The sequence below is a fragment of the Arachis stenosperma genome, chromosome 10 (genome assembly GCF_014773155.1).
Source record: "Arachis stenosperma cultivar V10309 chromosome 10, arast.V10309.gnm1.PFL2, whole genome shotgun sequence".
In the NCBI taxonomy this organism is placed as follows: Eukaryota; Viridiplantae; Streptophyta; class Magnoliopsida; order Fabales; family Fabaceae; genus Arachis; species Arachis stenosperma.
In genome coordinates this window covers 20,616,723-20,630,233 of record NC_080386.1, presented here as the reverse complement: position 1 = coordinate 20,630,233, position 13,511 = coordinate 20,616,723, and the positions used below count along the sequence as shown (strand labels likewise).

At 27.9% G+C, this 13,511-nt stretch overlaps 1 protein-coding gene across 1 annotated transcript; it reads right to left on the bottom strand.

Moving 5' to 3' along the window:
• Nucleotides 1-5,603: 5,603 nt before the first annotated feature.
• Nucleotides 5,604-13,477, bottom strand: LOC130956844 (uncharacterized). Its single transcript, XM_057883804.1, has 2 exons — nucleotides 13,301-13,477; nucleotides 5,604-6,528 (listed from the first exon to the last, which is right to left on the bottom strand). Exons 1-2 carry the CDS (start codon nucleotides 13,475-13,477, stop codon nucleotides 5,968-5,970), a joined length of 738 nt encoding a protein of 245 aa, XP_057739787.1. The 3' UTR covers nucleotides 5,604-5,967.
• Between the last annotated feature and the right edge of the window lie 34 nt (nucleotides 13,478-13,511).

Below are 13,511 nucleotides of genomic sequence, written 5' to 3'. Positions count from 1 at the left end.
ACTTGCAAGATAACAATGATCATAGGTGAAAATATGGAATTGAGTAATTGAACCCTCATCGGATATGTATATGCGCTCTAGTCGCTCAAGTATTTAGGGTCAATCCACTCAATTCTCCTCTAATCATGCTTTCTAAAGTTTGTTTTTCATCTAACTAATTAACAAGTATTGTACATATGCGAAAACCATGAGGTCTTTTCAAGGTCTAAATGAGGCTAAGGGTAAAGGTAAGGATATATATATATATATATATATATATATATATATATATATATATATATATATATATATATATATATATATATATATATATATATATATATAGCTAAGTGAGTTTACATTTGAATCTTTGATTAACTTAAGTTCTCACCTAACACATACACAACCTATACAATTCTAATATCAAGTTTAGCTACCTATAATCTCACTTTACATATACACACATTCATGCATCAAATTTAATTCATAACATATGCATTGATTATTATTGAATTTCATATTGGGATAATTTTGTCCCCTTTTATTATTTCTCTCTTCTTCTTTTTTTCTTTTATATATATATACCAAAGATTAATGCATATGGTTTCCATACTATTACATGAGTATGTACCCAAATTTCCAATATTTTTCAACTAGAATAAAACATATATTTTTATCTACCAATGTTTCTACATTTTTTTCACACTTAAACATCACACACTCTCACTAACTTAAGCTATTCAAAGATTCAAATAAGGGACATTCATTATTTTTCTACTTAAGGCTAGTGGTGTGCTCAATTAAGAACAAAAAGGGGCATTCATAGGCTCAAAGTGGCAAACAAAGGTAAATAAACTGGTAGACTTTTTGGGTTAAGTAAGCTACAATGAAGTAATAGCCTCAATCACATAATTGGATAAATATACACTAAATAATGGATATATAGAATTGAACAAACTAAAGATTGCAATCATAGAGAAGAAAACACACAAAAATGAGATAAGTGGTTAAATGATGTAACTACACAATATGGCCTAAAAACTCACAAGTTGTATGTTCTTTAACTCAAAAATCATATTCCACAGTGTATAAATCATGCAAGTTTCAATGAAAAATTTCAACTCAATTCAATTTGAATTTTCTGCTCTATATAAAGAGTAAGCTTCTTGGAAATTTCATTAAATTGACTAGCATTTATTCTATATATGTATATAATGTGATTGGATGAAAAATGTCACAAATCCTAAGTTTAATTCCTAATTTTAATCAAACCAAAAAAGCAAGTGTATAGAAAATCAAATTAGGTGCAATCATCACATTATCCAAATCATAAAAAAGGCTAAAAAGAAAATCTAAACATACATCACTATAATATAGTACTAGGTTATGTACAAGCAAAATTAAAAGATTCAATAAACTAAGTAAAAAGTAATAAACTAAGTAAAAACTTTCAAATGGACGAAATATGTATAAAACAACCAAAAAGCATAATAAGAAACTAAACTAAAAGTGTTTGGAAAGAAAGTTTTCACCCAAAATGTGCTGCTGAAGTTGGACGACCTTCCCACACTTAAAATATAGCATCGTCTTCGGTGTTCAAGATTATGCGGAGTGGAAGGAATCGTCACTGTCGTCGCCTCCACTGTCTCGTGCCTTCTCCGGCTCATCACGCTGGTGAGTCTCGTGATAAAAGGGCGACAAGAACGATGGTGGTGCTGAGAAGGAAAGAACTAAGTCTCAAAATAGCATATGAAGTGAACGGATAATAAAAATTTGAATGGAAGCATGCATGAGATTCAACAAGCAAATAGAAGTAACTTTCAATCGAATTAAGTAATCTAAGATAATTGACTTGATTGTTTATCAAAGATAAAGAAAATTAAGGAGTACTGTTGCTATGTACGAAGAAAAACAAAACAGTTAAAAAGTTAAAAGAAAAGTTAGTCGAAAGGAAAAAAAGAAAGTTAAAAGTTATGTGAAGAAAAGAATGGAAAATTACGTAGTATGACTTTCATAATGCATTTTTGAATGAGACTTTACAAAAGATAGTTTACATGTCTTAACCCCTGAATTTGTTCATCACAATCCAAATCTAGTCTGCAAATTTTATAAAACCATCTATAGCTTGAAACAAGCATAAAGGGCTTGATACCTTACTATATCTGCTACTTTACACTCTTTTGGTTTTAAACATACAAAATCTGATCCTTTTTTATTTATTTAATTTAATACAAGCTCAATTATTTATATACTTATATATGTAGATGATATGTTAGTTATTAAGAACAATGAAAGTGAAAATAAATCTGCCTTGAATAGCCTTTATTCTATTTTTTTACTCAAAGATATTGGGAACTTAACTTTTTTTTCTAGGCATCAAAGTTACGAGGGTTTGCAATATGTTTTACTTACCAAACCTGATATTGCATTCTCCGTAAAAAAATTGAGTCAATTTATGACAAATTCCTCTCTAAAATATTGGTCTGCAATGAAGAGAGTACTTTGTTATCTTGCTAGAACTGCTCACTTTAAATTATAATTTCATAAATCTACTAATTTGTGCTTTACTGCCTTTTTATATTCTAATTGGGGAAGCAATTTAGATAATCGAAAATCAACCATAAGGTACTGTGTTTACTATGAAGCAAATTTGGTGGCATAGAAGTGCAATAAACAGCCTACAGTCAGCAGAAACTTCACTGAAACTGAATTTCGAGCACTTGTAGCTATGTTTTTAGAATTGGTTTGGATTCAAAACCTTCTTCAAAAATTCCAACAACCATGTCTTACTTTTTTCGTTATATATTATGATAACATATCTGCAGTTCTTTTAGCTTATAATTCTATTCTTTATAATAGGACTAAACATTTTGAATTAGATTTATACTTTATAAGAGATAGAATAATTAAAGATTTAGCTGCTGTTACTCATGTTCTATCCACTAAACAAGTGATTGATATTCTTACAAAATCTGTTTCAATAACAATCTTTGATAAACTCAAAAATAAACTCAGATTGAATTTTCATTTAACATGAATTTGTGAGAAAATATTAAATATACGATCATTATTAGATCCGTTAGAAGTGTTGATTTGTTTCTTGATTTGTAAAAATCATCTACCTAAATCAAGTTATTAGCTACTAGATATAAATAAGAAAATCACTTTGTTAAACACTAAGTAAATAATAATAGTTTTTTCATTTTAGTATTTCTCTCTCATCCCTATTTTCTTTTCATTCTTCAGTCACATTTACACATATTAAATGTCTCTTTTCATTTTTATTTTTGTTGCAAATTAAAATTTATTTTGATAAAATTTTTGCATTTCAAAATTCAAAAGTAACTTATATAAGTTGTAGTTAGTAAATTAAATTGAAAATAATTTTAATAAATACATATAGTTACAAATGTATTTAGTAAAATAGCTTTTAAAATTTTAAAATACTATAATAAATATTAATGTAAGAATTAAATTTGGATATCAATAATGTATGAGATTATATTAGACTTTTTAATTTTTTAAAAGTTTCACTTCAAATATTTTTAAAAACATTCTTATTTTTTAAAAGTTGTAAATATAAACACATTATCTTTTTTTATTTACCAAATACAAAATGAGAAGTTTGTGTTTCTGAAAAAAAACAAATATCTTTTTAAAAAATTTTATCAAACTATACCTATATGTTGCTTTTTAACTATGATGCACTAACACGGACACGGAACACGACACGATATGGACACGCCGACACGCGAATTTCAAAATCTTATAAGACACGAAACATGTATACATATAAAATATAAAGTATTTTTTAGATAAATCGTAATGATATTTTAATATTTTATTGATATTAAAATATAAATTTTTTTAATTATTTTTAATGTCTTATTTTAATTATATCAAATATTTAATATATCAAAATTTATTTCAATAATACATTTTTTTACAGTTGGACACAATAGACACACGTATCGAACGAATATCAGTGAGTGTCGTGTCTAAAAAATATTCGACATGCGAACACAACAACTTTGCAAAGTATCTTTTTAATTTTAATAAGTCATTGATTAATTTTTACCTAACATGCCTTAAATAGAAAGAAAAAAGTTAAAAGTTAAAAGACGGAGAGAAAATAATATTAAAAATAATTTAATTTTTTTTAATTGTTCATATTTTTAATAAAACTTAATATTTGTGCACAATTAAAACGATAGTTAATTTAATGGTGAGAGTAATATTTTGGTAGCTATTTCTGTTTAATAACAATTTTAATTTACACACAAATAGAGGACAATCTCATTTGGAAAAATTTCCAAAGATCCGAGTCTCACGGTTTTCCTATCTCATTCAATCCCACTAAAACCAACTGTAAATGGATAAGTTGGGCCTATCCCGCTTAAAGAAATGAGCTAAAAATAGTAAAATATTAATTTGCTAGTTTTCTAACAAATTGGTTGATTGACAGTTTAGCCCATAGAAAAATATTATTATTTATTTAAAAAATATTTTCAAAAGATTTAATCACTACTTTTCGAAATTACAAAATATTTCTGAAAGGTATTTTATTATTATATAATAAATAAATTAGTAATATACAAAAAAATTAACTATTTTTTTGTTTTAAATTATAATTTTAAAAAAAGAAAACTGAAAAAAAAAAGTTCACATTTTTTTTAGGGTCCGTTTAAAAAAATTCCAAAAGTTACTTTTTTTTTTAGCTTTTGACTTATAAAAGATTACATTAATAGTGTTTGATACAATTTTTTAAATAAATTTTTAACTTTTCAAAATGTTATTTAAGAGCTTTTGAAAAAATTAAAAAATATGGTTTCTCCTATTTTCAAAAGTTATTTTATCATTTCTATTTAATTCACAACTTTAAAATAAAGACTTTTATAATAACTTTCTAAATACAAAATAACTTATTTAAAAATTATTATTAATAAAAGTCCTTATCTTTTAAACTCTTTTTTCAAAAGAATTTATTTAAAAAATTTAGCCAAACTGACCTTAGTCACACACACGCATTAACCTAGCCACCGTTGCTAGAATTTGAACCTGGCGTGGCTTAGTTATCGGGTGTGGCTTAGTTGAGGCAAACACCTTTGCCACTATATCACAGGCCTCAGCCACGCCCCACCATCCCTTTCCAACGCCCCCATTAATTAGATAATATAATTTAGGTTGGACCTTTTATTTTAAGCGGACTCAAATTTCATACCCGGTCCAACCCTCCTTACTTTTGCCAAGTTACACAAACTGATCTGATAGGTAGCATCTCATTTCCCAGTCGTAACGTTGCAATTAAAATTTTATAATATCAATCCCATCATTTAATAAGAGGAGTATCATATCAGGAGTTTCATAACCTTCATCTTAATACACCGTCAGCAATAAAAGCTAACTCCCATTTTGCTTCATTAATTAACATTAGACTTAGTCAATTACTAATAATACTTTATGAAATTCTATAAAATAATACTCCTAACACCATATCAAAAATTGAATTGAACTTTGGACGTCAGAAGTTAAATGTCAACAATCCGGCAACTAGATTAGTATCATAGCTAAAATAATTATTGGCTTGAGAATATAGGAATATAGGAGCATATGCATCACAGATCTTAAAACAAATATTCTTATATATTCTTAATGCATCATTATCAAACCACATCATATTAAAGTAACACACTAGATACCAAAACCAAAAGACACCCTTAATGGTTATGGCTCCACGCAAATCACACTCCCGCAGAAATTAAAATAGTAATTAAAAATAATTATAATTAAAAGGAAAAAAATGGGAGCAATACCAAATCCCACATTGCACCAAACAGGGTCTTACATCTCTATGGCTTCAAGGTAAAGCACCACGATCAATGCCCCCGTGAAACAGAGTCGCCAACCGCCACGTGCACAACCACTTTTATTTTTAATATTTTTCACAATTTTATTATTTATTTATTATTAATTATTGTGTTTCCCTTCTTATATTGCCAGGACAAGACCGGGGACCGATTTTCCGGCGAGACCGGAGAGGCTGCTCTGCCAGACGCAAGGAAAGCTGCCAAAGTCAGAACTCGCCGGAATAATCTCAGAATCGGAATCGGAATCAGAATCTCCGATCTTGGTAACGGTCAAGGAAGTGTTGAAGTACTCCCTGACCTGAGTAATTATCCCATCCGTGACAGTCCAGGCGTGGACCCAAACGACGGAGCGCGCGGTGTCGCAGCCCTCGGCGATAACGGTGCTGCCGAAGGATACGACGGATTGCGGAACAAACTCGAAGGAATCAGCGGCGGTGGAGGCGGCGGAGGAGGAGGAGGATTCTCCGGTGAGCAGGAGCTTCAAGAACTGGCAGGAGGGTGGACCATGGAACCACCACTCGAGGTCTGAGGCCACGAGCTTGAGAACCGCGTGGGAGTCACGCGCGCTTAGGGCGTCATAAAGTGCTCGGACCAGCTTAATGTTGCTGGAGTCAGCAGCTTCCACCAACAACGCTCCCTGAGAGTTAGCCAGTTCGTGCTGAAAGTATGTGAATCGACGGTTCTAGAAGGTGGTTTCTGATTAGGGCTTTGATTTAGAGAAAACTGAGAGATTTTGTTGAGGGCGTTGTGAATGACAAGGTTTCGTATTTATAGGGAGCTTGGAATTGTGGGGGGTTTGTGATCTGGTGCGGCTGGGTCTACTTTGGGATTGGGCGTGTGGTGACGTGGCGGGTTTTGATTTGGGGTTGGAATAGTATGAGGATGAAGCTGGGAATAGGATAGGTTTCATGTTTTATTGTTTTCTTGGATTTAGGGTTTCTTTTTTCGCGTAAGATACGGATGGAAACAAGAGAAAGTCAAACCTACGTTTTTCACCTCGATACTATACGAGTTTTGCGGGTGTTCGGTAAAAGTAGATTTGTGGATAAAAATACCATTTTTAATTTTAGATTATATTAAATTAGGGTAATTGTATTTTTTATTTTATCAAAGGTTGCCAACACATTTTTTGGTTAAATTAACACCGTCTAAACTTGGTGTTCCATTAAAGGATTTTTTTGTGACTGTTCCATTAAAGGATTTAACTATACTTGATAAAATGTTAAATATAAAAATGTTTAAATTTGATAACTAAATATTGTACGCTTTTAAAGCGTTTATTATATAAAAAAATTATAAAAATTGAAAAAAAATCAAAATAAGCAACCTTAATTAATTATTAGGACACTTATTAGTAAAAGTATAAAAAAAAATGAACATAATTAGTTTTTTTTAGTTTTAGTAGGTTATAATTAATTAATTTCACATGACGTTTTTGTGTTAATTTCTTACGCTAACGTAACGCACTTTATTCAAGTCCCATGTTTGAAATAACAAATCTTCCTAGTCCCATGTTTGAAAGAACAAATCTTCCTATGAAAATGAGGTTCGTTTTCCTTAACGAGTGACGACATGGCAATATAACTAATACTAGTATACTACATACGTCACTTCTCGTGAAATTTAAGAATATCCAATTAAAAAAGAAATTAAAAGCTTATATATAGTTATTTTAATATCAAAATTGATTGATAAAAATTATTAATGAATTTAATATTTTAATTAAATTATTATTTAATAATTTTTAATTATTAATTTTGTATAAAAATAATTGTACGTAAATTTTTATAATCAAACAAAATATATAAAAATTTAGTTAATATGTTTTTAGAGTACATGATAAATATATTATTAATAAAAAATTTTAAATATTTTTATTTAATAAATATAAAATAAATACATTATATTCTTAATAATTTTTTTATTTTGTAATTTTAACATATGTCCTTATATGTATTCTTAGTTCACAAGATAAATAAATTTTTGTAATTAATATTTAAGAGCAGTTACACATTTAAATTTTTTTGGCAACTAAATTTAACTAAGTTGGTTCAAATTCAACAAAAATCAAATTCATTAGTACAATGTGAATACACACTCTAACTACGTAAAAGTTTCTGTATTTCTTAAGAAATAAAAAATTTGATCAATACTTAACAATAATATTAAGTGAATCTCAGTTTAATTTACAAATAAATCAAAATTAGCTTAAATTTGAACAAGCAGTAAAAAAACTCAATTATCAACAAAAACATATCGAATTCATTTCTAAATCCAAATGAATCTTAAATAAACTAAGAAATTAATTGAAATTATTTAATAATGGTACCACAAAAAATCAGAACTAATAAAGATGTTAGCAAAATATTGGTGTTATTGGTAATAATGATAACGAAAGAAAAAGATAACGAAAAAAAATACTGGCAATGGGTAGGAGTAGGATAGGGTTTATTTGGACTCAATTTTAACCCTACCCACAAATTGAAAACTTTCTTAAAACTCTAACCCTACCCGCACTCTAAAGTTCTAAACTCTACCATATCCGTAGAAAAATAAAAGATTTTCAAACAAATATAAAATTCAATCATTCCAAATTTCATACATATTAATAAAATAGAAAATAAAAAACTAAGTTCAAATTAAAATTAAAAATAATAAAATCTTAAAGAAATCCAACAAAAAATTATAAATAATATGATCATCAACTAGTTTAGTAGTTAGTTCAAATTTTTATAAGAGAAAGATTGTGAATTCAACACTCACTTTCTTCACTACATACATAACTTTTATATATATTATATAATATATTAAGGATGCGGATAGGATAGGATATACCCTAAACCCGTACTCTACTCTACCCGTAGGCAAATTTGCACTGTACCCTACCCTACTCGTAGCGAATAGAATAGACAACTCTATCCAAACAGGTTGGTTCGGGTTGAGTACCTGCCGATAAAGTATATATTGTCAATCCTAAGGGTGTATTTGTTTGAGGTGAAAATGGGAGAAAGGAGAAGAAAGGAAAAGAAATAAGAAGGAAAATAGTTATTTTTTTATTTGGTTGAAGAAAAAAATGAAAGAGAAAGAAAAATAAATGAAAAATTATTAGTGAGACCCACCAATTTTATCCCTCCAATAATAGAAAAAAAATGAAAAAAAAATTAAATCTCTCTCTATTTCTAATATTATCTTTTATTTTTTTTATATCATTTATAATATAAAGATAAAATTATCTTTTTATAATATTTTTTTTATCCAAATAAATTTAAAAAAAATAAAAATTCACTCAATTTCTTTTTTTTTTTCTTCCCACCAAGCATAGCCTAAAAAAAAGCGATGACAATAGACGTGTGTGTATAAATTTAAAATGCTTAGTTGGACGAGATTGGTTAGATTATGATTTGAACGTAAAGATTTATTCATAGTGTATATTGTAGTCTAAAATAATTAATGTTTTTGAAAAAAGGGGGTTGGAATTGGTTGTGTTCTATCTGTGGCGTTTTCCCGAGGTATATCTATTGTTGGTTGGAATTGAACGACGATGCAATGCCGTGGAAAGCAGATTATGTTTGGCAAACATTATACTGAACAAAATTGAATACAAATGTAAAATTAAATTAATTTTTCTTGAAAGATGCAATATTCTTATGTAGGGTTTGCTAATTAAGGATACTACCTATAAATAAAAATTATAAGATATATTTTATAAAATTATAAATTAAATTTTATAAGTTTTCAAAAATTTAAAAAAATAATAACTTTTTATTTTAACATTTTAAACTAATACCTTAACTAAATTCTTATATTTATTAATTCGGTTTATTAAATTAAACCCCTCCGCTAAAAAAAATTGTAAAACTTATACTTTATTTCCTCCATTCCAAATTAGATGTCACTTTGGCCAATTTTTCTGTTCTATTGTATTTGTTGTGGTTCACATATTTTTAGCTATAATTTATATTCGTTAAATTAGTTATTATGTTAATGGACATAAGTATAAGCTTACATTCTAGATAAATCACTCTTAATTTTAAAATTTTAAAAACATGCATGCGTTTAGATAAGAAGAGATAAACGACTATTAATACTGTAGCGACGGCTCACATGCATTATTGTTATGGCAATTAGCTTATTGGAAAGTTGCCTCGCTTTAAAAACAAGATTTAACATATAAGTTTTACTATTTTTTCTTTTCTTTTTAATTTTTTTTTTTAAGTTGCCTTGCATTTTGACTTATTTCGGCACTTTGTCAATAAAAGGATCCTATAAGTGGTGCAAAAAATTTGCCTTTTTTTTTCCGGGTCCGAAAGTGCTTCCATATTACTTTCCGATTCAACGGACGGCACCGACCACTACTAGAATATGATGCTAATCTTTTTCCACGAGTAATGTAACAAAGGATATTATATTAAGGATCTAAACAAAAAAACAAAAATGAATGAGAATACTTGTATAAAGTATAAACTATAAATTATCAATTCATATTAAAATTTTAATTTGTTATTGATCTAAAGACATTTACACAAACGTAAGACGTTTTTCTTCTTTTCTTTTTTTTTATTGGAGAAGATACAATCATATGTATAAACCACAAAATAAACATAAAGGCCTAGAGACTAGTGTCTTCATACAAAAAGTTTCATAAGAAAACTGGAATAAATGATAAATTAGTTTTTAAAAAATTATTTATTTTTTAAATTATTTTTAAAAAATTAATTAAAAATTTGTCTTTTAAAAAATTTAAATTAGCCATTTTAATTTTTTTGTCACTTCATTTGTTAACGACATCAAAATTTGTTGATATTATACACTAAGTGACATCACAACACATATTTAGTAGTTCTAATTTGCGACTAATGTAATAAGTTTATGAAATTATATCAAATCAATCTCAAATTGAAGGATTTCAATACTTTAAGTTCTCTCCTCAATTAGGTATTGATTTTATCTAATTTTATAAATTTATTATGCTAATAGTCAATTAAATTTTCTATGTATATTGTATTATAGTATTATTTAACGTATCACATTAATAAATTTTGATATCGTCAACAAAAAAAATAAAACTAATGCAATTAACTAAAAATTTTTAAAAACGAATTTGATTAAAAAAAATTGAAACTAATTTAGAGAAAGCGATCAATTAAGGACGAAATTGAGTTGATCAATTTATCCAAGAAAAGTCGATACAATGTCACTTCGCAAAACAAACATTTTTTAGTTTAAACTTTAAATAAACTAATGTATGGCCCGCGCAAAATTTGAGTCATGTATTTAATCTATTTTATTATATTTATGTATAATTTAATTTTCTTATAAAAATTATTATATATTTATTGAAAGAATTAATTTACTTCATATACAAACAGATTAAATGATTAATTTATTTTCTTATATTAATATTTAATTTGATTAAAACATTAATATATAAAATTTAAAGTGGTTAATATTTTTAATATTTTAATTAATATTAATTTGTATCTTTTCAATAAATTCTTTTTTTATTTGATAATTTTTAAAACATATTTTAACTAAATTTAAAAAAATTAATAGATAAATTTATTATTATACAAAGATAAATTAATTATTAAAATTATTTTTTTTACACATTTATAGATTATAACATAAATATATCAACTATCAATCACTTAAAAGATTTACTATCGGCAACCACAATTAAACAATAATCTTTTTCATATTAAAAATTGGCCTTAAGTAAAATCTTTATAAAATATTCGCTTTTTGTCTATATTTTATTAGTCCAATAAAATTTAAATTTTTTTACCTTAGTTTTGATGATTCATTTATTTTATTAAATACTGATATAACATGTTAAATAATATAATATGTCAATACTTAATAAAATAAACTAACGATATTAATTAAAATTAATTTTTTTATTTTGTTGAACAAAATATGAAACTTGTATAAGAACCGAAAAGAAAAAAAAAGGAATTCTGTAAAAATTAATGTTCTAAAAATTAGTTCGAACCGAGAATCAATAACTTTAGAAACTCGGACAATAAGCAAACTCTCCTTAAAAACTCGGAGAACAAATTATAAAACTGGCAAAAATTGGGTGGTATAACCGAATTGAGATTCGGTCGATTTTTAAAAAAAAGCTCAATATGATGTTATTTCGAATTTTTTTAAGAAAGAAATCTTAAATTTTTTCATTAATTTATATCCTTCCTCTCATCTTCAAGTATGAGAGGCAGCTCCTCTAAGAATCCATTTTCTCACCGGCTCACCCTTCTTCAAGCTATCTAATCACTACTACTGTCGCGTCAGCTTTGTCACTATCCACACTGATTAATTTTTTGATAGCTATAAGAATGCTTCGAGAGAAAGTGCATGTACCCTCATGGCTGATGGTTGGATAGATCAAAAATAAAGAACATTGATTAACTTTTCGGGTTATTGTTCAAAATGGTTGTGCTTTATAAAGTCTGTAGATGTTTTAAATGTGGTAAAAAATACTTTAAACTTGTGTCACTTGTTTTCTGAGGTGATTGAATGGATTGAGCCTAATAATATTGTATATATAGTGACTGACAATGTAGTCAATTATGTTACGGCTAGTAATCTTGTTAATGATAGAAAGGAGCCTAATAATTTTTTGGGATGATTATTTTACTACATACAAACTTGTGAGCACGTTAATTAAATTATCGAGTATTGTAGATGCTGATGATAAATCATCATTGTGGTATGTCTAAGAAGGTATGATGAGGATAGAAGATGCAATAAAAAAAATTCAACTAGAATAAAACTGCGTATCAGCCTTATAAAGAGATTTCAACTCAAGATGGTATGTCTATGAAGGTATGATGAGGGTAGAAGATGCAATAAAAAATATTCAAGCAGAAACTGCATATCAGCATTACACAGAGATTTCAACTCAAGATGGGATAAACATTTGAAAACAATATTTATGACACTACAAGAAACAGTGTAATTATCGACGTTAAAAATCGACGGTCAGATTTTTCATCGATAATTTTTTATGGCTTGTCATCGATAAAATGAAAAATAAATTATTAGAAATAAAATATTAAAATCGATGACATAGCCGTCGATTATTTTGGCAACTTTCTAGTCTTTTAACTTTATCGTCACATTGTCGGCGAATATGATGGGTGAAATTTAAAAAAAAAATCGATGGATTGGGTGTTTATTTTAATAATTATAATATCGACAACTTATATCGTCGATAAATTTAGACGATGGAGATTTCTTTCTGAAACTAGATAGATGGTGTAAATTTATTATATAAAATAGACGGCTAAAATGTCAATTTTTATTTAATTAAAATCGACAAAGTCTCCATCAATTTTTATCAACAAAAAATCGTCCCCGCGTTTACTTCCCACGTCCATCGTATCACTCAATTCCCCCTCCATCGTATCACTCAGTTCCTCCAAAACTAATCCCAAACCTTCACAGAGACTTACACTAATTAACCCCAAAATCTCAGAGTGAGGCTGCTTCTTCTTCTCCAACACCCGAGAGTAGAGGCCAGAGACGGAATCACGGTCACGGTCACGGTCACGGTCACGGAGAGAGGCAGAGAGCCGCCGGAGAGCAGAGCTTCTTCTTCTTCTTCTCCGCCGAGCCCGCCGCCGCACCATCTTATTCATGTAAGTTCCTCTCTCTCACTCTATC

Excerpts from the sequence above, each read along its gene's own strand:
- LOC130956844 (XM_057883804.1), bottom strand. The coding sequence starts at position 13,477 with ATGGTGCGGCGGCGGGCTCGGCGGAGAAGAAGAAGAAGAAGCTCTGCT. Across the intron at positions 6,529-13,300 it reads AGATTTTGGGGTTAATTAGT|AACCGTCGATTCACATACTT; the intron begins GTAAGTCTCTGT and ends ACCACCTTCTAG.